This window comes from Theobroma umbraticum, unplaced genomic scaffold (genome assembly GCF_002168275.2).
Source record: "Theobroma umbraticum cultivar Fairchild unplaced genomic scaffold, ASM216827v3 scaffold_95.0, whole genome shotgun sequence".
Classification (NCBI taxonomy): domain Eukaryota; kingdom Viridiplantae; phylum Streptophyta; class Magnoliopsida; order Malvales; family Malvaceae; genus Theobroma; species Theobroma umbraticum.
In genome coordinates this window covers 11,828,132-11,854,599 of record NW_018397257.1, presented here as the reverse complement: position 1 = coordinate 11,854,599, position 26,468 = coordinate 11,828,132, and the positions used below count along the sequence as shown (strand labels likewise).

Here is a 26,468-nt window from a genome sequence, read left to right as displayed (position 1 = left end):
TTACTTGACGAATGTGAAGTTGACGTAAACAGAGAATGTGAAAGCAATATAAAGCTAACTCATAACCACTCTTAATAATCCTGCTTAATCAGAATACTGAAATTACAGAGAAGAAGTCAGAATATAACATTTATTTATGTGCATTTAATGATCTAGGAATTTTACAAGCGTAGGTTAGTCATATCAAGCCAGATTTGCTCAAACGCCTTAATGATAAGATCGTGGTATTGATTAGAATTGAGTGAAAGATAACAAGCAAGAAGATCTTCCAAATCTTTTGATGCCCGAATATTATTCTCCACAATCATCTCAACCATTGAATCCCTGAAGTCTCTTTGTGGATCAAGTGAAGACTTGACGACTGCTAAACTTCCTGCAATGCTTCTATTCCTAGACTTTAAGTACGTACCGGATGACATGCTCTTTCGTGCATAAGCTTGAATCTTCTTGCTTGCAATTCTTGGAGAATTTGCCCGAAGCCTTATTCCGGGAGAATTAGCAAATGACTTTCTCACAAGAGGACTACCCCTTGGCTCTTTTTGAGTCCGAATGCTGTCTTCTTTAACAATTTTGACAGAAACAGACCGGCGTGCTTTAGTCTCCTCTAATCTAGATGAACTTGTCGTCAACTTGGTGACTTCATCCGCCTTTAGATTGCACTTTGCTGGCTTTGTCAATATTGGAGGAAGCTCGAGTTCAGGGATTGCGTCAAATCCATCCACCATGTCAAATTTCGTTGTGTGAGACTCGTTATTCATGTCGATGATGATATCAGTGGTTGAAGAACTAAGCTTACAGTTGTAAGATTTCGAGTATGAGGCTGGTAGATCATATGACTCAGCAGGAGCGAAAAAGTCATCATCCTCTGATTCTGATAGAAGAGACTCGGGTTCAGGGGAACTTTCGAATGGAGAAAGAGAATAGTCAGGAGACTGAGTTAGACTAGAGTTGGTCGGGACTGAGTTAAGTACGGAATGACAGCTAAAACCAGCAGAGACAGAGGAGACGACTCTGGGAGAAGGCTTGTAAACGGTTCTTCTTCTGCCTCTTCTCTTCAACGACTTTCTTGGTGGATCAGGAAAACGAGCGCCCGAGGCTTCAAGATGCACAGGTGAATTGTAGAATCTGCCAGCTTTGATAGGTTCGGTGGTGAAGTAATAGGATCTTGGCTTGGAATCGTGGGGTTTTTGTGATGATGAAGATGATGGGGAAGGTTTTTTCTTCAGGGGGTGAGACCGGTATTGCTTTCGGGTTTTGCTCATGTCTTTGAGCTTGTAAAACCAGGCATTTGGCATCATATCTGAGAACCTGAACCTGTAATTACCCATCTTAGATAGACCTCTTTCTCTGTCACTTCACTTGGAAACCCTCCTTATTCTCTGCTTCTCTCAGACTTGGTTTGTGTTAGCCATCCCCTCTATTTAATGCATGAGAATACAAGATTTTACATATGGAAACTGAATAGATAGCAAGTATGGAAGCACAAATTCTAACTTTAGGCAAGGCAACAACAAAAGATGGGCCCCCCCCAACTTGAAAAGTCAAGCATGAAAGTTAATATCGAGAATTATGCAAAATAAAAGGCCTTCTTTTTTGCCCTTTCTATTAAATCATCAGAAAATCCAACACAATGACAGTAGCCGAAGACACTGTTTTCTGCTCTGCAGTCTTCCCTTCCTTGACATCATCTATGCATGGCAAGCTCCTTTGGTGACTGCAAGGCTCTGGTCAATAAGCTAGTCTTGTATATAATGTTTTTTAAGGCATTTTACTGACTCAAGCTGACCACTTTTTTTTTTTTGGCTGGTTTTGTAAGAACTGTCAACGCCTCATATGGGTCCTCCTTTTATTTATCAAAAGTGGTTTTCAGTGTAATAATGGTTTTGGTAATATTGAAGACCCCTTTGTCGACCCAGTGTTGTTTTTCTCCATAATTCCCTCCTCCACAAATGATGCAATTTCCTTCCCTGCTTTTTCAATCTCTTAATTCCAGCTGCCCCACTTGCCTAGTGCTGGACGTTCAGTTACCTGTCCCCTCCAAACTCTTGCTGAAGGGCGGAGCTTGGGATGCCAATCATGGCACACCTTGTCATTCCTTTTCAGCCAGCTGCCCATAAATTGAATGCTGAATTCAATGTAGTTAAAATTGTTTCTCTTTTTTGAGGTGGCTTGAGCAACTGAACCACAGACACAGAGTGGTGAATTGGTTGTATTGTAAAGCTATGAAAATCTAGAATTGAGCATGTTTCTCCTTTAGGGTCTGCTTAGGCGACTTCCAGCCTCCTAGGCCAGTCCAATACCTAATGCTGATAGCTGGCAGAGCCGTAGAGCGACAGTAAGCCGCCTCCCCAAAGTTTAGATGACAAGAGCCTCCAGGAAGAGCAGACGGGCAATTCGTCCTCATTCATCGTAAAATCATAGTCATGTGCTTGGAACTCAAAATCAAGCATGGATTGGAAAGACACCTTGAGTTACAAAACTCCTTCATCTTGCTTACAATCCAATTTGTTGATTTGATAAAAAGCTTTTGTTAAATTTCTGAGGTGATGTTACTTATACAAGAAAAGTGACTTAACAGGTCAAAGAAAGTAGAAAGGAATGCATGCTTTAGAGAGGAATTGAAGGAAGACCAGGAGTAATAATGTTACCGTCGTTAGCAAAGACAGAAGCTGACGATTCAATCGAGAATGCCATGCCTTATTTCTTCTGTTAGTTAGACAAGTAGACTCGGAACTAACCAATCTAGACGTCCCCTTGAGGTAGTACATACTAAGGCTGCTGTCGGACCAAAATAAAGAGAGAGAAGCAGACAATTAATCTAATATTTCACATATCATAAACAAGCACCGAAGATTTTGGTACTTGCACTTCCGCGTTGAAAGTTTAAAGCCAGTGGTATACTCCATCCCATCACAATCTTTCCCTTCTTTTCAATTTCCTTTCCTGCTAAAATTATTGTGATATTTAATATCTTACATCTGATGTGAATGTGATTGTTAAAATTTATATAATAATTTAAATTTATCATTACTAATAACTTAATTTTAAGTTTTTGAAAATCACGTAATTTAAACTCAAAAAACTATTAATCTGGTGATCCAATAATTGGATAAAAAAATTATAAAATTTTCTCCTTTTCTTTCAATGAGTAGTACAATCATAGATATTCATTTAATGCCACTTAATTTTTCAATGTTTTCTTAACAATGATCGAATCCAATCTCTACCCTCGTGAGGCGGGCGAGGATGGCAGAATTACAACCTAGCAACCTAACAAATTCTAACTTTCTAAGCTACAATCAAAAAAAGAATATATCTAGGATAGGATCCACGGATTGTTTCTACTATTATTGTCCAAAGAGTACCAACTACCCTTTGTTTTGCTGAGCTGAACAAAAAAAATGTGTACAAGTACCCAACTAAATAATTGTAAGGCTCCTTGAAACCTGCAAAACAAAGCCAGCAGCATAGCACGCGTAGAACAGAACCAAGCTGACACAAACATGGGAGAAACAGTAGCCTCATCGGGCTCATGACCTCATCTTACAAAGGCCCACTGGATTCCTGGAATGCTATGAGTCTACTGACAGTGTTCCACTTTTCTCCCCAAATCCGGTTTGGGTTTCATACGGGAAAGTGGCCCAAGCCCATGAATCTGACTCCTTCAAAAAAAATTATGCTGGTTCTATAAGGCAATGCCATAGGGCCATAAACTAAAGCCATCAGCATGGCCTTGTCCTGCTCCTGCCCATTCGTATGGCTTGGTGGATTTGCTATGAATGCTTCTTCCCCAAAGGCCAAATTCCACATCAAGGATAGTGGAGAGCCTGATCACCAACCAAGACCTTTTCTGAATGGACGGCAAAATAGTTGATGGAGTTCCACTTAGATTACAACCCCAAAAGCAAGACGTGAACCCCACTGCCACCCACCACAGCCATACAAAAGAGAAGTACAAGCAGCCTAACAACAACGTCCGAAGTCCAACAGCGCCTCTCCTGACTCCTCAATAACTAACATCCTTTCTCAACAATCTGCGTCTCCACTCTCGTGTGTGTTAATACCAAACTAATTTTATCCCAATTGGTAAAGTTGCTATCACCGGCTTTCCTGCAAAAGAAATCATACGCAACCAAAGCTACCATCCATCCCACTGCATTCCTTCATAAGCACTCCGCTATATACCAATCATTAGAGACGAAAATGAAAGCATTAGTTGCCTTCAAATCCAAGCTTTTCAACCCATGCAGAAAAGTTGTCCGAATCTTCAGGTTCAAGCTCAAAAGGCCAGTATTTCTAAGAGCTCTTAGAACCCGTCCTCAGCATGCCAAAGTCAGAAAAGGTCCTAAAAGAAGTCCTACTTCTGCATTACTATCTGTTTTTCGGTCTCTAAGACAGTCCAGGAAGATGGATAAACTAGCAGAGCTTCGAAGCTTTTCCGAGGCAGCACACGATAGGCTGCTCTTCCCCTCACCCCTCACACCAGCTTATGTGAAGGTTGCAGGTTCCAGTAAAATGGGATCCTCCGGTTATGATGATGTGGAAGATGCATGCAGGAGTTTTGAGAATTATTTAGTTGAGATGATTGTTGAAGAAGGGAAAGTGAGCGACTTGATGGATGTGGAAGAGCTCCTATATTGTTGGAAGAACTTGACATGCCCTGTCTTTATTGATTTGGTTTCTCGATTCTATGGCGAGCTATGCACAGACTTGTTTTCCGCTGATGATGACAATGTTGATAGTCCCTAGTAACTCTTCAGTTGCACCGGTACTTCTCTTTGGTTTCATAGCTGATCCTCCCTCTCTCCCTCTTTTCTCTCAATCAATTGCTCGCATTTGTTACACGAGTACATAAACAGAGAATAATATTAAAAGCACCTGTCTTATTTGAGCTAAGCCGATTGTCTTTTTTTTTCCCCCTTTTTTGATAAACAGCCAAGCCTAGATTTGATCATATCAGCAAACAGACACAACGTGAACTACAATATCAGAAATAAGAACAAAAGTTAATATACCATTGTGCTTGGAAGATATTATATCAGGGAGCAACCATATAGTCATGGCAATGTTATTTTACAACAGATCAAACCTGAGGCCCTCACCTGCAGGCTGCCAGGAAGCAAATATAATCTAGGATATCAATATTTTTAGTCATTGTTCAAACTTCTAACCTGATTTTCACAAGGGGCTCGAATAAAGTAGTTATCTTGCAATTAAGCACAGAATTCCTGAATGCTGAGTTACATCAATGGCATCATCATGAACAATAATATCAGAGTATCATCCAGCAGACAATAATAGAATGGTAACCAAAGTCTGATGGCATCATCGGAGTAGATATCTATTTACAGTTCAGGGGGTGAATAACAGGCTTTTTGCCAACTAGAGGGTGATGTAAAGAGTCTGAGCTCTTGAGTTGAATCCCACCCTATCCTACAATTCAAAAACTACAAAAGTTCTCAGCTACCTCCTGCTAAGTATTAACATACTCAAAACTAAAGGTGATTAACATCTATGGATTGGCTAATTTGTCTTCGAAAGATAAACTCGAGATCTCACCACTGTCTCTCCAACTCTAAACCCAGGCATGACCATTAACTCAACCTTTTGAGTAGCCTGTCCCTCATCAGAACCCACCAGACCTTCTCTGTCTTGCTCAATAGATTCCATGTAAACATCTGAGAATTGGCTTCCCCTCTTGACAACAAATATTTTTGCTTCAGGATCAATTGAGCATGCTATCCCATGTAGAATCCATATCCACTTTGCCATTTTCACAAAGACCTGGTAGAATGGTGTCCGTGGATGTTTGCCACTCGATATAAAATTCCTCTGATCCAAATTCCCAAAGAATGACATTTCCATCATAGGATGAACAACCAAAAGATACTTTTTTCTGCAAAATTTTGCAAAGCCTGAATCTGGATTTTCTATCAGAGCATCAATTGGATCATCAAACTTCATTATATCATTGCAATTATAGGACTCAAGCAACATTCCATGAAACATTCTCCATGCAATGTAGGCTTCAAATGCATACTTCTTGTGGCGCTTCCTGGAGTATGCAACTCCATCATCAATTGATTTTACTGCTAGGTCTAAATCCCACCCTGAAGCCATCATCAAACTAATCAATGGCTTTGCAAAATCATGAATGGACTTTGATGCAGCTTTGAAGCTGTTCTGAAACATAGTTACATCCAGAACCGTTGTCTTCTCTCTCTCCACTCTTTCCCTTCTGATTATCTCAACCAGCTTTGCATTCCTGAAAGCCAAAGCCTGGAGTTTTTGCTTCAGGCGGACAATCTCAGAGTCCTTGGTTTTATTTTCAGACTTCAATTTCTTTAACAGCCTCTCATTAACTTTAACTTCTGATAGAAGAAGTTCCAAGCAAGACGAATCAAGCTTTGATTTTGTGAACTGCTTCTCCTTGTATGCACGCTTAATCTTGCAAAGTGTTTCAAGCTTAGACAGAACGAGTTCATCGGCAGCTATAATCTTGTCCGGGTCATACGGAATATGAGCTTTCTGAAGTTGGAGATAAGCTGATTTTAGTGCAGAAACAGTGTCAAATAACTTCAAGACCTCTGCCTCACCGCATATATTCCTTTCGCAGGAAACATCAGCTCGCCGGGGATGTATTTTATCACTATCACATTCAGTTTCTTCAGTATTATCACTGCTATCCTCGCCAAGTGGGGCATTAATGTTGCTTGAGTTCAACGTATTTTCAGCAGACAAAACACCCATGGATCTCAGCTTGCAAACTCTGGCAAATTTTGAAACCAACTCGGATATGTTTGAAGAGGGCTTTGAGGGTTTAGTGGTGGTATATTCCATTCCTTTAAGAGATCAGAAAATGTAACAGTAATGAACTTGTTTGGACCGGACAACAGCAAGTAAATTTCAAACTATAGACAGAACTGGAATTTAATAAAAAAAATCAATGAAAGTGAGTATACAGTGAACATAGCAGCCCCTAGAAGAACCAAGATTCCCGGGAAAATGCCCCTTAAAACCCTCGTAGTGGTAAGAAACACCCGGATTAAAGAAATGAAGCAGGGTTTTAGATTAGCACTGATTAATTAATGAGTAAAGGCTTGATTGAAAGCAATACTATTATGTTTGTATAGACACATACTAAGATTTATCAGCAGAACTATTCAAACTGATTACAGCGCTAAAATCCTAGTGAAAAAGGAAGAGAACAACTGAAGTTTTTTAGCAGAATTTCTTCTAAGATTGATTGATAGTGATACTAAAAGCAACCCAAAAAAAAAAGAAGTTTAGCATCAAGGTCCAAATTCCAAACAAAAGCAAGGAGGAGGACTTGTTTCCTAGGAAACAGCAGGCAAAACAAAATCTTTGTCACATCCAGAACCAGAACATAGTAAAGAAAAATAAAAAGAATGCAGAGTTTGAAAGTAGGAAAGACAAGCTTTGCAAACCTCAAGCGAGTTTGTTTTTTCTCTGTTTCTCAGTCTGTGAAACATAAACAGGGAAACAACGACGTTTGGATTTGCAAAAGAAAAACACCCCCACAGCCCCACTAAGCTGCTCGGAGTTGCAGCGCAAAGAAGACGTTTTGGGCGTCTCCGATCTGTGCAGACAGATAGTATTATTATTACTGTTAAAAGTTTTGAATTTGATGAACAACATACACTACGACTAGTAAAAAACGGTCATCAAAGTCTTGTTATCGGTGCTAAATTATTAATACTACTACTGAAATGGTACTGGGCAGATTGGAGTTTAGCGAGGTTTTGTTTTCTTTTTCAAAAAGAAAATAGACATATAAAAAAGTACTAGTAGTATGTCAAAATGTGAGGCTGAAGATTATTTAGTGATTATTTATGGGGAAATGGAACCAACCCGGGAATCTGTGGGTTGCAGAAAGCTCTGCTGCAGAGGGGAAGAGACAGAGTATTTGTTTTATTTATTTTAGTGTCGATAAAAGTGAAAAAAGCGCGGGCAAACACGAAACCGATAGCCCCAAGAGGCCCAAGGGGCAGCAAGACCGAATAAACGAGTAAATATAATAACCGCACGCACGCGGTTTTCTTTCAGCTCTTCTCTTCTGTGTCAGTGACACAAGCAACTCGATGGCTGAGTGAGAAACCCTTCAGGGTTCTCGAAAAACTCTGATCTGATCCAGTTTCAGCCCTTGCATTTTTCTTTTCCTTTCTTGTTGGGCTGGCGGTCTCCACCCCAACATTCAACCTAACTTGTTGGGCCTAGATGCTCTTCTGAAAGGGAATGAATCCATAAGAAACAAGTTTAAATACCTTTATAGTGATGCTGTTTCATGTCTGATACTTTAGCAATGGACCGCTCGTGCTGTTGTATACATTTGCGTTGCTAAAGAAGAAATACTTGTGCTACTAATACTACCGAGTAACACTACGAGTACGACACATCTCTCCCTGAGGAGAAGCCAAAGCTCGGGTGCTCGGCGTTTTCTGACTTTAGCTTTGATTTTGAATCAGATGGAAGACGTTTTTGGTTGCATCCTTTTGTCGCAGTTCCCATGCACGTGAGTCTGCTTCTGGATTCTCTTCCACGATGGATGTCGATGAGCCCACGATCTTGAAAGTTAAAACCCTGGATAGATTATTATTAATTACTTAATTAATTTAGAAACACAAACTTCCAGGAGGAGAACAGAAACAGTTTTATTATTGCTTGGCAAATGTAAAGATGCATGTGCCCCTGCAAACAATAGAAGGTTGGGATGCCAATTTTGCTTGTAGAGTTACAAGCGTGTGGTTTTGGTAAAAGATAGACGTAATGCAAAACGACTGCTATAGGTACTCATTTTTTTGGCATATAGAAATACAAATACTCCATGCCAATGATGACAGGAAAATGAGTATTTGTTGCTCAGGTTATACAACAAACTAAATAGAAAGCCACTCGCAATGCTGCTTCCCAACCTGTCTGCGTAAAAGGAATACTAATGAAGTAATAATTGGATGCACAACGTTCGGCCTGTGGAAACACCTTGAGCACGTGAAAAGTTTCAGCTCCTACATGCCAAGGAAAATGTCTGCTTGACCCTTGACAGGGACAGAACTCGAATACGACTACAATTGAGCATTGAGAGAGAGATGAAGCTATGGGCTGGGCTCTGACCATTAACCTCTAGGCTCTCGGCCTCTTGAGTCGATCCATCCGAAAGAATTTTCAAACCCCATACAAACCCTGTAGTAGATCAAATTACAGCCAATTCGTGCCCCATCTGTCGCAATCATAAATTGGGCTGTCAGCTTTATTCAAGTTAAATAATTGAGAAGAAGTCTGTCAGGGTGGATGGCTGCCTGCACATGTCACCTTCACATTTCCCCCATCACTGTCAAACCATAAGCTTTGGTGGGGTAGCGGTCAATTTTGAGTTTGAATCATTAATGGTGAGGACTGAGGAAGAAGAAGAATGAAGGGAAACCATGGGAGACAGGTCTCTTGTTAGCTACGAAGAGAGGGTAAGGGCATTCGAATTAGAAAAAGGCCCCTTAGATGAGAACAAAAGCATAATAACAAGCTAGCCAGCATACTGGAGAGACTTTTGCTTTTCTCCACATCCACATCTCGATATCTAGAGTAGATTTCTTCATCCCCACGCTTACAATAACTTCTTCGATACCATGGACACTCACTGGGCAAGAGAATAAAACGTGGACCGCTCGTGATATTTCACGCAAGGTTTCCCAATTTCCCCAACCCCACACAAATAATATGCACTACTAACTATTATGCTTTCTCTTGACAAATTTGCCATCTTATGTTCTTCAAACTTGTAATAGTAAGGGATCGTTTCAACAGTAAGACTGTGCATTTGCAGAGGCTATTTCCGTCCGGGAAACTCCTGTGCTGGGAAACGAGAATGACTGGTTCTGGCCCTTGACCCTTGCATCCGCTTGTTAGCAAACGATAAGCATATAGGACCCCCATGTCCATTTTTAACCCGCAACATAGAAATTCCACGAGAGATAGGGTGTAACTTTTTTTTCCCATTATGCAGATCAGTCATCTTTATTGCTTCCTTTAAATGGGAAAGTTTAGCACATGTAACTTTTAATGTAATAGGCACCTTTAACTTGAATAACAGGATGCACAGTTTTCTTCTTTTTCAAAAGAACGCAACACAATACACATTGATAGATCAGTTTACTGTAAAGGTTATGTTATGACTTCTAAACTGATTAAATAGCCAAAGATCAGAGTACACTATTATGAATCTGGTTGGTTGCTTTCATGATAATTTTTCCTCTGAGGGCCAAGTAAATCTTGATTACAAGAACTTAACATGGCAAAACATTCACCAGTAAAATCGCCCTACCCCACAGGGGAGGACATAGCCAACTGGGATAGACCCCTTGGTTCGAAACGTGACTTAATTAGTGATAATAACGTATGTATATACAGCTCATGACATTGCAGTTGCAGGAGTGCTTGCCACTTCCCATATGAGACTTGAGAGTAATGCTAGTAATTACCATGTGTCCTTACAAGGTAGGGCAACGTGAAACCTGTGATTATGCAATTGTCAGTGAGATCATGGGTCATGACTCAATGACAATGCTCAGAGGAAAATATCAACTAGAAATAAGAGTTGCTATCTAAGAAATGGTAGCAGACAGAAAAACACACTGAAAGTGTCATTTGAAGTTTGAAATTCTGGTCTGTGAAGTTAAGAATATTCTAAAGTTCACCTGGGTAAATTAAATGTGCACCCTCTGTGAAATTACTAAAAGCCTTTCCGGAAGGAATTTGAAGAATGAAGAGTGAGTGACTGAAGAGCATGTGAAGCGCATTCCTTGGAACTGAGTCTGTCTTGGATATGGTACAGCGCAAACCTGTTGCCAAACGTTTTCCATTTTCTTACATATATTGTTTGAATTCTTTGTCCATACTTGCTTGCCTTTGGAATCTAGGAATTCATTGATAAAGAGGAGACAGACATTTGATCAGTGGCTGCCATATCCTATTCTTTTTGTGCCATAAGGGTTATAAATCCACGGCTTGGGATGCTTGAAAACTTTTCAGAATGGGGGTAACTCGTCTTGAAAGTGGTCATTGTTTTAATTACTTTCAAGTATTAACTTCATCAGCAATTTCATTTTGTCAGCCTAAACCTCTTTAAGTAACCATAGACTTCTTAATTACCTAGCTACAGGGGCGTTCAACTGGGTTTTCAATTGCTTTAATTTTTACCTGCGCAGTTCACTATGCATTACTTTGAATGATATGGCAGATACAATACAATTGATATGAACCAGCAACAGGAAGAATCTGCCAGAGTCATTTGTGAAACAGGAATTTTGCTAAGTACCAAAATATTCTGAAGCAGCTGAGACCCCATTGGTGGTTGAAGCATAGTAACGCAATCATTCTTGTCGACAGATGGATCCAAAATCTCTTTTAATTTCATCCTCAGATATAGTTTGATTAATTAAGTATTAATTTCTCTCTTCCCTGTCCTTCAAATTTGATCACTAGCTTCTAAACATTAACATTGCTAGACTATAAATTCGAGGTGCGAAGTCTACAATAAAGTGTGTAAAAGAAAAACTCGAAAGCAAGGGAAGAGATAAAGAAAGCTAAAAGAGAGAGAGTGTGTGGGGTTTGGTGCATGAGCAGAGGTGGATGTTTGGGTTGTTTATGTATTTCTGAGTTTGGGAATCGTTGAAAGACAGTGAAGAAAGCCTGCAAGAGAATCCAACATCCAAACATGGTAAAGCTTAGGAAGCGACGATCCGCATAGATTCACAATCTTTTCCTGCCTTTTCTCTCTCTCGTCTCTGGCTGCTAAGACTTTCCCTGCAGCATCCATGTAATAAATCCGTACTACATGCCTACTTTTTTCCAACTCCACCGCAACCACCTCCACTTAAACCCCAGAAGAGATAGAAGGAGAGTTGAAAAGAAGGATGTTGTCTTCTCCAAGATGAGAATTGAGGTATTAAGTACTGGTTTGGCATGACAGTTGCATGGAATGTGGGGAATTTAGGCCAAAGATTTTCTGTCTGCATAGCTTGAGAATCCACTTCCAATAGTTTAAGTGTCAAGAAAAGGGGAAGTCAGGCAGGCAGACCATATCACAATCTGCTCTTGTTCCTTGCTTTTCATGGAGTGGAAGAGATACAGAAAACTAAACCTCAGCCTCAGCCACAAATCTCACTTCCTTTACTGTTTCTCCCTCTTCCTTTTTTCAGTTTGCGCACTGTTTAGCGTCATCAGCACTGCAACCACTTGTCAACAAGGTATGCTCTTAAATTCCCTTCCTCTTTTAAAAGGAAAAAAAAAAAACCTTTTATACATCGGGAGATCTTAACCTCTTATTTTCCCCTGGTCATAGGACTCAAGGAGATTTCTGTTATTTTTACTCTTTTATTGAACAAAACTCTTTCTACCTCTACTCTGCTAGAATACCTGTGATTATGGTAAACTGAATTTGGCTCACCAGCTATAACCCTACACAAGCACCCTGTTTTCCGAATGCAGATATCAGGTGTTCATTGTCAGGTCAAGCTGATAGCATCTGTTTACAGGTGAGTTACTTCACTAGACCCTATATATCTGTCAGGTCAAGCTACTTAACACCAATGCATGTTTCTCAAATTCTTGCTCAAAAGAAAAAGGAAAACAAAAAATAAGGAAAATGCAACCTTCCTGTGATCTTATACAATCATTCAAGGGCAATGCAGACACCATTGTTTGCTGGTTAAAATTTTGTAAAAGAAATGGGGTGTTTTACAGAACGACAGGGCCATTAATCAGTCACGACTCATGACCATTCAAACAAAAAAATGAACACGGCTGACATGCGCCAAACAGGTGCAGGCCTTGGCCAGAGACCGCTGCCTTGTGAGCCTTCTGATGCATCGAATCATCTTCCATGATTAGGGCATCACGCCAGGAAAGTGGTCCATCTCCATGGTCCATCCTCGTGAACGCCGAACACCGAAGTGTACGGCAGCATTCGCCGCAGTAGAATTTAGAATTCTTCTTTCGTTTTTTCATGGGTCTCATCATCTCGGTAACTTACGCCACTGCTCAGCACTTCAAGGGGAACCACGTACTCTCTAGGTTATGTGTTCCCGTGAACATTGTTGTTTTCAGGGCGCATGGTAGTTGTACGGATTGGTGAGGTGGCAGATTGGTGGAACAGAACCATAGATTTTTCTTTTGGTGGCTTCTTGTGCTAAATTATCAAGTTATAACTGGTATGACGTGATGATTAACATTCCACTGTCACAGGAAATCGCTGAGAAGAGAAAACATGAAGATAAGATGGGGTCTCTTGACATCCAAGGACTCCCTCTAACCTTGGCCAGGAGATTTTTGAGCGGCCCAGGATCATCACCGCCACGGTGCACTTCAAAGTGCGGCAATTGCACCCCGTGCAAGCCAGTTCACGTGCCAGTGCCGCCCGGAACACCAGTGACTGCGGAGTATTACCCAGAAGCATGGAGGTGCAAATGTGGCAACAAGTTGTACATGCCATGATGCTTTTAATTTTGTTTGGTCACAAAAACATGTCTACTGCATGTGACCAGGACACTGAAGAGACAATTCCTGGTTTTCACTGTGATGAAAAGTTGACCTTGAACAAGAAAATAGGGTTTTTTACTTTATGTAAACAACTGTAGCATACATTTATATAGTATGGGTTAATCAACAGATTCAGAAGAGCACTTATGTGAAAAATGGTTAGTGTCAATTTATTATATCTTGAAATGCTTTAGAGCCATTGGTTTTTGAGTCTTTAGTTTTGATCGGATTACTCAAGAGCCGAGTCTGGCTTATTGGCATAAATGCTGCAGATTCTTTGACAACAACCCGCTCCCTGATCATGCTGCTCCGATAGATTTTCGTATCCCTTGCTTGATTGTCAACTTCAAAACAACATACTCCAGTAATACTACTTGTCTTAACTGCATGCGCACTTAACCAAAACTTATTCTAAGCTTGACGGTGAAACGTACGTACAGATGCAAGATTAGCATATGGGATATTTTGTTCTTTTTGAACTTTTTGAGGGAAAGAGAGTTTTGTAAACTTAATCGCAAGGAAATCCCAAATTGGGGGGCTCTGAATCCCTGATCGATCTGCGACTGTGTGGGGAAGCACCGCAGCAGGAAGAACGCTATGGTCCATTATATCAGAATGGAGTAGTCTTGCTATGACCAAAACTTTGCTAGTCCAAAAGAAGAACAAAAGTCCTGGTATTGGTTAAAGCCGTGAAGGACCTGTCTCTTGATCAGGACTGGACCAATATGCAATCAAAGAAGATGAGCAGTACAAAAGCGATATCTTATTCTATGTATATGAAATAAAATTATATGATAACACATTGATTCCGTGGAAAACTTGCTTTTTTCTTTTTCAACTCGCTTCACAGCTTGTGGCAAGATGCATGACTCTGGCCCAATTCTCCCAGTGCATGTCATAGCCCGATTCGGTTAATCTTGGGTCACCAGTGCTGGAGGAAGCATCCCAAGTTTTTATCCTCTAATATATCATGGGTTAAAACCCAAAGGACTCTTTATGCCATGGACCCAGAAAACTTCAACAGCAAACAGTTTCCCCTTTTTTTTTTTAATAAAAGAAAGTGTGAAGGCTTAATTAAGAAGGGTCAATTTAATTTAATGTGTCCACATAACTATTTCTAATTTCTGCCTTCCGCTTTACTTTTGGAAACTTTCAATTCCAGGCCTTCGATATCACTCCCAGACCTTATTTTTGCAGCTTTACTTTCGGTGGCTTGTAGTTAAAGATTGCCCCACGCGTCGGCAGGAGATTTAGAGAGATGGAACATTAGTTTTGCTTGATTTCAAAGGAAGGAAAAACAAGACAAACATTGATTGGCTTGGCATCGCAGTTTACTTGGAAGAGGAGTTTCCTAATTGTTGGGGCCTTGCAACTGTTCATGTGTTGGATCAGCCATGGTAATGATGGCACTAGAAACCATTTCTTGGCAAAAATTCCAGGTTAAGTAACTTTTTCTTACCAATATGTTAGTTTAATATTGGATACAGTAAATATCTCTAAGCCATTAACTCGTAAGAAACCAGTACCAATAAGTTAGAAACAGAGTCTGGGTGTTCAACAGATGTGGGTAATGGGTGATGGGTCCAACACTTGGGAAATCAATATCAAAAGTAGAAGTAGGCCGCCTACTTTACCCAAATGGCAAGTGCTCCTCACTCCATCAGGTTTCCAGCAATAACTGTGAGACCGACTCCTGGCTTGAAGAAACTAGGAATGGAATCCCCATGACGCATGGCGATTTGGACTGTTTCTCGGCTTTCAAAATCTAATAAGATTTTTGTTTTCACAGGGTGTGGGGGGCAAGCGGGTCTAATGTCCACCCAGATTCTCAAGCATGAAACATGTGATGTTCGTTTGCCTTTGTAGAAAGCTTCAAAATCAAAGTGCAGCTGAGGACCAGCAAACCTCCTGAAGTTTCTTTCCAGCAGTCCCATTATTCACGTGAAATTTTCTGCAATTGGGCTGGCCACACAGTTTTGGACAAATCATCGAAGAAGGAAACGACAGCTCGTACTGGCAGCACTTTAAAGTTGAAGTGACTGGAACAGGTGGAGAGGGTTGCTGATGATATGGAGCAAAGATATTCAAGGGGGAGCAAAGAGCTAGGAGCTAAGAGCTAAGAACTATGCTAGCTTGCAGCAGCTTCCGCGAAGTATCCACACATGCCCGTCATTTGTCACCCACAAAACCAAAGCCCTGCACGGAGCTAACAATTTTAATCCTGTGTTGCTCATGATTCTAATTACTCTCCAACTTGCAAAGATTTCTTGCCCTGGAATGCTCAACAAATGTACGTTTCATCTGGCTGATTAGTTTGGTATAAATGTCAGTAAGAAGAATGTCGATTAAGGACTAACTACCCCTTGCATTTTGAGCTTGTAATATACTATTGGTAGTGTATAAAAACAAAGTGCACCATTCGTATTTTCTTTAAAAAATTGATGTTGTTGGTAAATCAATCTAGTCTTCCTGATAATGACCACATGAATCTACTATACATAACACCAATAGTAGAGTCCAGATTTCATGTTTAGAGAGATGAAAACAATGTTATAGGAGTAAAATTATAATATTTTTTTAAAAAAGGTAAAGACAAAATGATAAACTTAAATAAAAAACAAAAGGAAATTATTAAGTCTTAAAACTCCTCTCTTTGTTTAGGTCTAACACCATAAATGATCTTTTATATTAAGTTATAATTCAATCGATTTCAATTATTTTTTTAAAACAATTGATTAATTCAAATTTTAAAATTTAAAATGGCATCAATTAAACCGACTACGGAATCTTGGTCTAGATATTCAACACAAGAAACTATTTGATTAGCATAAAATAGCACCAAGTTAAGCTCATGTATGGCTGATCAGTCAGCTGTGTCCCATATAGGTAGAGATGCTAATTTATTAAGCAGCTGGTGAATTATTTGTATATGGGGCAATGTACATATGCATTAAACAATGCTACACCAAAGTATGATCCGTTGAATTTGAAGAAATATACATAAAGTAATGCAAAGAGGAATGGTGCTCAGCGTTGCCACATGAGTCACGATGGATGATCTTTGCTGCTTCAAACCTAACAGTCCAAGTCGTGGATGCTTGCTAGAGTCATATTCGACAGTTCAGAGCCAGGGCCTAAGCCTATGACCAAATCACCTGTGCTGCCGCCATATATATTGTCAATGTCCCTACTACCAATACATTTTTTGCCTCTTAGCTTGTTTCAAACATTGCGCTGCTCATATTGGGACTAGGCTACCCCTTTTGTCTTGCGTTTCACATTCGGTGTCCAAAAGAATGGTAAACTAATCAAAATTTGAAAAACAATTTGAATTTTCACGGACATCAGATCATTACCTTTGTAAAATCTTCTACTTAGCTGGTATGAGATTGAAATACTTTACTTATTTTAAGTTTTCAAATTTTTTTATTTGGTTCTAATAAGAAATGGAAACCGTCGTCGCGAACCCGAACGGGCTGCTTGTCTGTTGTCAACTTCCAGCCTCCAATAATCACCCGCCACGTCCGAGACAAGGAACGCCCTTTTAGTCTAAAAAAGAATTAAAGTGTGAGAAACGGGGGTGAACACAGTCAGGAGGAGTCCCGCGTGATGGAAAGAGAATGCCTCCCATAAGGCAATAAATAGTTAAGGCTACCCACCGCCCCGAAACTTCCACCGTCAAACACGCATTCCCTCTAGAATCCTTTTAACTTTTGAACTAAAAGTTGTCCATTCAAAACACAATTATCGCACGACTCTGCAACATTAATCTCTCTAACCCAAATACTTCGATTTTTGTTTGTTTTGAAAGAAACTAGGGGCAGGGAAATCAATCTTTGATTCCCACTCGCCGAGTTTGCACTGATCCTTTTTTTCTCCTGAAGGAACCTGCTCATCCGGTTCGATCTCTGGCTACACCACCTATGCCAGAGATCGAACATGTCCCAGAAAACGCCCTGTTCGGAAAATACGAGCTCGGCAGACTCCTGGGTTGCGGCGCCTTCGCCAAGGTTTATCATGCCAGAAATGTCCGCAGCGGGCAGAGCGTGGCCATTAAGGTCATCAGTAAAAAGAAGCTGTCCAGCACCAACTTGATGTCCAACATCAAGCGGGAGATCTCCATCATGAGTCGCTTGAACCACCCTTACATCGTCAAACTGTACGAGGTTTTGGCCACCAAGACTAAGATCTATTTCGTGATGGAATTCATCAAAGGTGGAGAATTGTTTGCGAAGGTTGCTAAAGGAAGGTTCAGCGAAGATCTCAGCCGTAAGTATTTCCAGCAGCTCATCTCGGCCGTCGGGTACTGCCACTCCCGCGGGGTTTTCCACCGTGATTTGAAACCTGAAAACCTTCTCGTTGACGAGAACGGGAATTTGAAGTTTCGGATTTCGGTCTCAGCGCCGTTACCGATCAGATCCGACCCGACGGGCTGTTGCACACCTTGTGTGGCACCCCAGCTTATGTTGCACCGGAGATCTTGACTAAAAAAGGGTATGATGGAGCTAAGGTGGACGTGTGGTCATGCGGCGTCATCCTCTTCGTGCTGAACGCGGGTTACTTGCCTTTCAATGATCCGAATCTCATGGTTATGTACAAGAAAATCTACAAAGGTGAGTTTCGGTGTCCCAAATGGATGTCGAGCGATCTCAGGCGGTTCCTGTCTCGGCTTCTGGACACGAATCCGGAGACAAGGATCACGATTCATGAGATCCTGAAAGACCCATGGTTCAGGAAGGGTTACAAGGAACCCAAGTTCCATGAAGAGTATGACAAGGTTGACAAGGATGAACCTCGGGTTACCAGCTTGAACGCATTCGATTTGATATCATTCTCATCCGGTTTGGACCTGTCCGGTTTGTTCGACAACTCCCATGGTTCAGTCAGTGACGGCGAACGCTTTATATCAAGGGAGTCGCCTGAGAAATTGGTGGAAAAAGTGGAGGAGGTCGCCAAGGCCGAGAAGTTCAGGGTGAAGAGGAAGAAAGAATGGGGCGTTGAATTGGAGGGGCAAAATGGAAGTTTCGCAATAGCGGTCGAGGTTTACAGGTTAACCGATGAACTCGTTGTGGTAGAAGCCAAGAGAACAGGCGGCGATAGCCAATTCTACAATGATACTTGGCACAACAAGATTAGACCTGCGCTGACGGAAAACCAGGTGGCCGGCGACTGAAAATCCCACCCCTTGCACGCGTGGTATGCAACACTCGTACGAGGAGCGCGTGGTTAATTCGATTATAGGTGTACTTCAATAAAAAAAAAAGAAAAAATGAAAAAAAAGGAAGAAAAATGGTGTCTGAAGGAATACACTAACAAAAGACAGAACTGACTTTTGTCGAGAGCATGGATCTTCCAAATTCGAAGAGAAGTAAAGATTACTACAAGCAGTTACAATTATGTGGTCGTATGTATGATAGTAGCAATTTGGAATAAAGATGAGTGAGGTTGGTGTAATGGGGTGTTTTGTTTCTTCTTTTCATGGATTAACAAAACTCCCTGTCATATGTTTTGTTACAATTATATTTCTCTTGTATATACTCTTTTTTTGTGTATATAAGGGTAGCAAAAAAGGGAATAAATAATGAAAGGATGGCAATCTCCATCATTTCATCTGTGTGTCTGTTGTTTTGTTTTCTCTTCTTCGGAGTCATGGGTGTTTGCCTTTTGTCTTTGTGTTCCTTACTTAATGTTATGTGTGTCTTCTATAACAATTTTTCTTTTCTGTTGCTTTACTGATTCTTTCTATGTAAACACTATTTGATTGTCACAGATCCCACACTCGGTACTCTTATTCGCTTTTTATTCGGATTTTATGTTTGATGCTTCAAATTTTGAGTGTTGCGAAGTTCTTGTCGAAAAAGGACAGTATTAAATTGGGTACTTTGAATTCTGGTTAGTACCAAATAGTAAAGGTAAAATGTTCACATATAAAGTAATACTATTTGAAGACAGATCAGCAATGATTGTTTACTAAGCTTTTCTGGAGGCTTGTTTTGTTGGTGAAGGAGAATATAATTCTTTAAACACAGCTCAATTCATGGTCAGCCCTGGTTCTCTATATTATCCTTTATAAAAGGCTTCAATTATTGGTTTCTGTTGAAATTTCAGGAGTTGCACATACTTACCACACCTGCTGCCTGTTGTCCTGCCATCCTTTGATAAAACAAAGATGTAACAAAGTAACAACTTGAGGCGAAAACAGAAGCCGATGAGACCTGAAATGTACTGAGAGAGTATTAAAGCGATTTCAAGCAAAGCAAAGGGTACCCAAAATGCTCTTTGGTTTCATGATTAACCCAATCGTTTCTATGATTTTCTGACAAAGCAAGTAATGATGCAGCAAATCAAGATGTTGGTCGTGGACCCTTTTGCCAAAATCAAACGATTGGCTGTAACGGAGGGCAATTGTCAGCTTGGCCACTTGCAATGATCCTACAATTTTTAAATTTCCTACATTATTGTCAAAGCTGTATTCCAATATAATTTATTAAAAATTGAAAGCACATGCTTCCATGTTATTGTCTTATTGACCAATCTCTCTGCTTATGTTGGGAAAGTTTTAACCTGAGTTGAGTCTTAGGAATACTCGTCAAAACACTTCCTGATGGTTGTGGAAGCTTTCTAGCCGCTGCTCATGTCGTAAGTTGGATTTGGAATATTGGTTTTGGTTGGTGGCCTATCCTCTTCTTTCTGTTCACACATTGCTAAATTGTTAATACTTGCTTTTCACATAGGGAGGTCCACGGTAATTTTAATCCGGATATTTACAGCATCCGGGTCAATTATTTAGAGTTTAGATATCTTTCATTTGGATTTGAGATGAATTTGAGTAAAAATTTTGGTACGTGTTTCAGATTTGGATAGAATATAAATATTATCTATGTTAAATAATAAAATACTGTAGTGTCAAGAGCATCAATTATTAATTTAATTAAATATTGTAGATTGGCAATCTAATCTTTGGGTTTGGGTTACTTAATCGAGAATCCATGATCAGATTAAAAATTTTGACTTGGTAAATCAGATAATTAAAGTGTTTGAATATTTACTGAATAGCATTTAGGATATTAAGATACGAGTATGGGTAATATTTTCAAATTTTGTTCAAATAATTTAAGATTAATTAATAAAATTTAAAATAAAATACTTCTGGGAACCACCAATGAGTGGGCCAAATTCGGAAAGAAAGCCCAGTGGCTAAAATACATGGGCTATCACTATCTGCAAAGGAAAGCAATTTGTCCAAAGTTGTCTTTGGTCCGAGTAATTGTTCAGCTGCAAAGGCTGGCCCAATTCCTCTCTACTCTTCCTACTCCCAAGTAGGGCAGGATCACCATGAACAGTGAACACAAACAAAAGCAGAAAGCGGTACAGGTAGCCTAGCTGTTCATGGAGAAAAATGAACTGAAGAAAGTTTGTTTGCAAAGGTACGATATTATCTTCCGGGTTTTAAAAGTTTTCCAACTTTGTTACTAGGAACCAATTTGTGTTTGGTTTTGGTGAAGTGGGAAGTTGAGAATGTCTGGAGAGGCAGGATTAAGGCATAAGCTGAATAAGAAACTAAAGACTGCCATAGGGAAACCTAAGAAGTACAGTTACAGGGAAGGAATTAGATGCAGTGTTGGAAAGGGTGGTGTTATTGGAGGAAAGAGCAGCTCCAGTACGGGCTTTAAGAGCAGAAAGCGTAGTACTAATAATAGATATGGAGTTGCAGAAGGGAGTGATGATGGGGAGGTTGATTCTGAGGAAAAGCAGACTAAAGCTGTAAATATTGATAGGAGAAGGAAGCGAGTTGATGCTGAGCAATTAATGTCGTATAAGAATATAGAGGCAACCAGTAGGAAGGCTTCATCTAAGAAGCAGCAGAAGATGGTCAATGGCGACTTAAGCAAAGGGAGAAAAGGCAATGACAAAGCAATTCGCTCAATCTGGGTTTCTCGCACACTAGAGGATGCTACTTCTACTAGAAAAGCTACTTCTCGTAATCCTAAGAATGTAGGCAGAAGTGCAAAAGAGGTAGATGAAACGGATAGTGCTTCAAATGATTCATCGAATAAACATGCCAAACCCAAAGCCAACTCAAGTAAGCGTTTGGATCACAGCTCCAATGCTTCTGCTTTAACTTCTGCTAAGAAAATAGTTCGGGATAAAAAAAGCTTAAATAATGATTCAGAAGTTCTTGATGATCAGCCAAAGAAAAAAAAGCGGGTAATTCGGTTAGATCCTTATGATATCTCAAACAAGCGGCTAGATGATGGCATTGCTATTGATGGTTGGTATTTCCTTACACTTTCTCCGACATGTATGGATTTTTTGACCTTCTCATTGCTGTTTCTTGAATCCTGTCCAGAAAGTACAAAAGAGAAGAAAAAGGATTTGGAGGAAAATGCTGCCATGTCAAGAAATGCACAATTCCGTGCAATACAGCCCAGCCCCTCCATCCTTTCCTTTGTGGAAGATAATGTAATTTATATGCGCAAAGCCTTGAGATGTTTAAATTCACATATTTTCATGCCATCATTATCTTGTATTCTGATTCTTGATACTTTTATTTACAGTTGTTAGGCCGTAGACGACCAATTGAGATCCAGAGAGCGGGCTACAACACTGAGCTTTCGGCCCCATTAGATAATATCCCTTTTTCTACCAATCCTGAAAGGGAACGCATCGAGGAAAATGTATGTTTGTGATTAAAGTGATGAGTAGATAAAAGAAAAGTAACTCACTTTGCTGCTGTTTTCATCTATGATCCATTTCTTTGCAGATATTTAGGAACAAGTTGCAGTTTTTTGCTGCTGCAAAGGTTTCATCATCATTTCCAGCTCCTGATACTCCAGAGATTGCATTTGCAGGTAGGCAGCTGAAATTTTCTTTCTTTCGATCATGATTTTTGGTTTGCAGTTTTCTACTGGACATTCTTTTTGTTGAATTTGTTTGGTTAGAGTTATGGCTTCAGAAGAGTTTACTTGCCCATTATTACATGTTAATGTCTCATATCTCACCACCAATTGAAAGAGTCTTTAGTTCTCAGTCTATAGCTATTTTAAGTCTCACATGGGAAAGGTGTACTCCAAAAACTGTAGCATACTGTGCTTTCAGTATCTGTAGGCGATTTCATTTGAAGAAACTCTGTAGTGGATTGCAATGAAACTGCTGGAAGGGTTTTGTTTCTCTGCAGTCTGTATTTTCTTACATCTTAAATAAATTTTTTGGAGAGATGGGATTGTCTTGTTAGTCTCTGTTAAGCTGGTTTGCGACTTTGTAGACTATCTGCTGAATATTTGTTTTGAGGTCCCATATGACAGCTTTCTATAGTCTCAGAAAGTTTATATATGTATATTTATTATAAGAAATAACCCATCTTTACTGCCCTTGTTAGGGAGGTCAAATGTTGGGAAATCATCACTACTTAATGCACTCACCAGACAATGGGGTGTTGTACGGACATCCGACAAACCAGGCCATACTCAGGTGCTGTCAATTTTCATAAAAACCATTTCTACAATTTCCTGGGAATATCTCCATTTGCAATGGTTACAAACGCTGTTTTGTTGCAGACTATTAATTTCTTCAAGTTGGGATCAAAGCTCTGCCTGGTTGATTTGCCTGGCTATGGCTTTGCCTATGCAAAGGAAGAAGTTAAGGAGGCATGGGAGGAGCTTGTGAGTACATGATGTCTGAATCCATTCTTTTCCTGCAACCACCTTGTTTTTTAATTCAACTATCTAGGATATTTTAACACCTTGGTGGTGGTGAATACCAGAATTAGTATGTGACTGTCACCAGTTATCAGATTGCTAGATAGGTTTGACTTGTTTGGTCAGTAGTAGGACATTGTAGACGTCTGTTGTTGCTGAACTGTTCAAAGTGTTAGGCAAGTTCTGTGTGTATGAGTGGTAAGTATCTCTAAATGGTGGGAGGTTGAAATTATTGGTTTGGAGTGTTTTCTGCATTGAACATTGAGAAGTGACTTAGTTAAAGAATCTGAATGTAGGCTTAGAGGTTTTCTTTGTTAATTTCTTTATTGTCAAAAATAATTAAGTATGACCCAACCTCTTTTCATTATAATTTTGCAGGTGAAGGAGTATGTTTCGACAAGAGTTGGTCTAAAACGAGTATGCCTTCTCATTGATACAAAATGGGGCATGAAGCCTAGAGATAATGAACTCATTGATTTAATGGAAAGGTAAACATTCTCTCAATTTTAAATAGCTGATTTTTGAGCTGATGGCTATAAATTTAAATTGATGATCCTTGCAATCACCACCTCACATTTTTGACCTGGTGAAGTATTTGCTATTCTGGCCACCATGTGGAAAGGTGAGTAATTCTATTTCATTTGCATAAAAATGCACAAGGCATGAAGTAAGAAGAAACTTGATATCTGCCCCCATTTTCTCAATGTATCAATCTGGTATTAGTTGTAACGAGGAGAACATAAACCTCATTAGTAACGTGGCGTGTATTTTATTTTTGTTGAATTTTCATTTATTAATGTACAGATCTCAAACAAAATACCAGATTGTCTTAACCAAGACAGATACAATGTTCCCAATTGATGTGGCACGTCGTGCAATGCAAATTGAAGAGGTGAATTTTATGCATTTATGTGTACATTTTCATTAAAATTTGCATCCTCCCTTTGAGACTATCAGTTTCTAAAAACCATTTGGTTTTGCAGAGCCTCAAGGCACATAGATCTGTAGTTCAACCTCTGGTATGAAGAAACATGTTTGTTTCCCTCTATGCTGTTCTGTGAGTTATTGTAAGTCAGAAGGGCCCTAAATAATTGGATTTTGGATTTATTTCAGATGATGGTTAGCTCAAAATCTGGAGCTGGCATCCGAAGTTTAAGAACTGTCCTATCGAAGATTGCACGGTTTGCCAAGCTCTAATTCTAGCCAGGTGGTTTTTTCGCTTCTTTTTCATTTGTTTGTCATCTGCATTTCTAACTAGCAACTTTATTAAGTTAAAAATTTTGGGCTTCTTTAGATCAGAACTTTATTTGTCTCCTGTAATTGCCTGGTATCTACTAACCAGTGCATCTGAATCGCTTCCAATTAGATAGAATTACCTTCTAACTAACTTTATGCATGTCTTATATATTAACCTCAACTCATTCTCTTGTTTCTTCTGCTGATTGAATTGTACTCTTATTCCCCTTGCAGGAAGTGTCCTACTGCATATTTAACTGTTTGACTTCGCACTGGCAGGAGGAAAAACTAAAAGGCAGAGGGTAAGACAGGATTTGATAGTACATGACCTGTCGACCTGCCTTTGTCATTGTCAGCTTGAAGTATATTCTATCAGCAAAAGACGCTAAACAGGAGTTGATGTTATTGTAGACAGAGGTATTGGTGGCTTGTCGGTCAATCTGTAGCATCAGAAGAAATTATTTAGTTATTCTCTTTGAGGGATGAGATCTATTCTAGCTAGGATAAAGTTATAGATTAGAAGCTACCAGACGTTGGAATGAACTTGTACTTCCAAAAGAAACTAAAATGAAACTGAGGATTCAATTAATTGTATTGCCTTGGAAGGCGAAAACTTATGGAATTATGTAGGGTAAAATTGCTATGGACTGAGAATGCTTAACTAAAAATGCTATTGAATTATAGGAGTCAAAAGACTGCCAAAGCCCAATGGGTGCAAACGTGGGGAGGTGAATGGAAGTCTTTGTCAATACCCCATAAATTGAATGCTTGCGGGATGTGATGACACCAATTTGTCAATGGAAAAAAGCAACTTAACATGGCTGCCTAAGCTGTTAACCATGCTTCATCTGGTGGCATTCCCCCAAGTGCTTTTTTAATTCAATAAACAAATGCCCGCCCATTATCTTCTTCACATTAATTTAACTCATTAGGTAGGTCGAACACGAATACATGTACTGCATCCTAGTTGGAGTACGTAAAATAGTTCACCTCGTGGGCTCTTTCCACTATCGTTATCCCGTCAAAGGAAATGTATCATGGGTTGCCAATACGCCAGCAAAGTTTGACAAAAACTTCAACCACACCCTAATGCTAAATCCGCCCAATAATCGACAATCAACCCACCGCAAACCCCACCCCACTGCTTCTTTGAATTTTCTTCTTTAATCGCAGGAGCCACAAAAAATCGAGGCACTGAGACAGAGAAGGTTTGGGAATTGGAAAGATGTGTCCGCTGAGGCTGATCCTGATTTTCTTGTCCGCAACTCTCGCCGGCTTTTTCGTCATTAGAAACCTCAAATCTCAGCCCCAAGCTAACGATGAAGATGAACCCCAAACCAACACCAACATCAATGACGACAACAACTCCCTCTCTGCCTTCTCCAAGGTTCCTACTTTTTCTTCTCCACATTTCATCTCTGCTTTGTTCTTCCTCTTGTAATAATATTAATAAAAATAAAAAATCCCTTTTGATTAGGTTCGGACAGCTATAGAATCAGGATTCTGGACATGTGTTGACATGGCAAGTGGTCGTTACTTGTGGAGGCATTTGGTTTCCTCAAACTCGAAGCGTTCCACTTGATCTCCTTCTTCAAATTTTTCTTCTTTGGTTACATTTGAACAGGTTTGATTGGGTGATTCAACAAATCTTATGCAAAAACCAACATTGATTTTGCTGTTGTTGACCCTTTGGTGCGGTTATTATTGTTGTCGCTGGTGATTGCAAATTGTTACCAGGATGTAGCATTACCTGTATTCCAACAACTGCTGTTGTATATAATCCTAGATCTTACTCTGCTTGTAACTTGGGTCTGAGATTGACAGTGAATAAATGGACTTTCTTCTCAATTTATGGGGAGTTATATTTGTCGCAGAATATGGTCGTTTTTTCCTTTTGTTTTTAATACTACTTTATCGATTCAAATGGGTTTCTGATTATATCCTAGTCTTCCTGTCGCTGTCAATTGTCAAACTTTTTTCATT

At 39.8% G+C, this 26,468-nt stretch overlaps 7 protein-coding genes across 7 annotated transcripts; 5 read left to right on the top strand and 2 right to left on the bottom strand.

The window, feature by feature from the left end:
* Window positions 1-96: 96 nt before the first annotated feature.
* LOC110412478 (transcription repressor OFP4-like) lies at window positions 97-1,727 on the bottom strand. The gene has a single exon (XM_021423013.1). It carries the CDS (start codon window positions 1,326-1,328, stop codon window positions 162-164), a length of 1,167 nt encoding a protein of 388 aa, XP_021278688.1. The 5' UTR covers window positions 1,329-1,727; the 3' UTR covers window positions 97-161.
* A 2,300-nt stretch (window positions 1,728-4,027) lies between these two features.
* Window positions 4,028-5,515, top strand: OFP17 (ovate family protein 17). The gene is made up of 2 exons (XM_021423003.2): window positions 4,028-4,768; window positions 4,936-5,515. Exon 1 carries the CDS (start codon window positions 4,204-4,206, stop codon window positions 4,747-4,749), a length of 546 nt encoding a protein of 181 aa, XP_021278678.1. The 5' UTR covers window positions 4,028-4,203; the 3' UTR covers window positions 4,750-4,768; window positions 4,936-5,515.
* On the bottom strand, window positions 5,007-7,663 carry LOC110412469 (MYB family transcription factor). Its single transcript, XM_021423002.2, has 2 exons — window positions 7,449-7,663; window positions 5,007-6,842 (listed from the first exon to the last, which is right to left on the bottom strand). Exon 2 carries the CDS (start codon window positions 6,838-6,840, stop codon window positions 5,524-5,526), a length of 1,317 nt encoding a protein of 438 aa, XP_021278677.1. The 5' UTR covers window positions 6,841-6,842; window positions 7,449-7,663; the 3' UTR covers window positions 5,007-5,523.
* A 3,754-nt stretch (window positions 7,664-11,417) lies between these two features.
* CHAL (allergen-like protein) lies at window positions 11,418-13,707 on the top strand. The gene is made up of 3 exons (XM_021423465.2): window positions 11,418-12,260; window positions 12,502-12,548; window positions 13,258-13,707. The coding sequence occupies exons 1-3, from the start codon at window positions 12,125-12,127 to the stop codon at window positions 13,504-13,506; spliced, it is 432 nt and encodes a 143-aa protein (XP_021279140.1). The 5' UTR covers window positions 11,418-12,124; the 3' UTR covers window positions 13,507-13,707.
* A 3,435-nt stretch (window positions 13,708-17,142) lies between these two features.
* On the top strand, window positions 17,143-19,283 carry SIP4 (SOS3-interacting protein 4). The gene is given in 2 exon segments (XM_021423462.2): window positions 17,143-17,931; window positions 17,934-19,283. Coding segments are annotated over 2 exon segments (1,248 nt in total). The 5' UTR covers window positions 17,143-17,474; the 3' UTR covers window positions 18,725-19,283.
* Window positions 19,284-20,880: 1,597 nt separating this feature from the next.
* LOC110412827 (P-loop containing nucleoside triphosphate hydrolases superfamily protein) lies at window positions 20,881-25,153 on the top strand. The gene is made up of 11 exons (XM_021423458.2): window positions 20,881-21,823; window positions 21,902-22,014; window positions 22,110-22,229; window positions 22,316-22,403; window positions 22,931-23,022; window positions 23,109-23,213; window positions 23,628-23,737; window positions 24,054-24,141; window positions 24,233-24,268; window positions 24,363-24,456; window positions 24,720-25,153. The coding sequence occupies exons 1-10, from the start codon at window positions 21,070-21,072 to the stop codon at window positions 24,444-24,446; spliced, it is 1,590 nt and encodes a 529-aa protein (XP_021279133.1). The 5' UTR covers window positions 20,881-21,069; the 3' UTR covers window positions 24,447-24,456; window positions 24,720-25,153.
* A 291-nt stretch (window positions 25,154-25,444) lies between these two features.
* On the top strand, window positions 25,445-26,361 carry LOC110412834 (Methyltransferase-related protein). Its single transcript, XM_021423466.2, has 2 exons — window positions 25,445-25,872; window positions 25,963-26,361. The coding sequence occupies exons 1-2, from the start codon at window positions 25,711-25,713 to the stop codon at window positions 26,065-26,067; spliced, it is 267 nt and encodes an 88-aa protein (XP_021279141.1). The 5' UTR covers window positions 25,445-25,710; the 3' UTR covers window positions 26,068-26,361.
* Window positions 26,362-26,468: the final 107 nt, after the last annotated feature.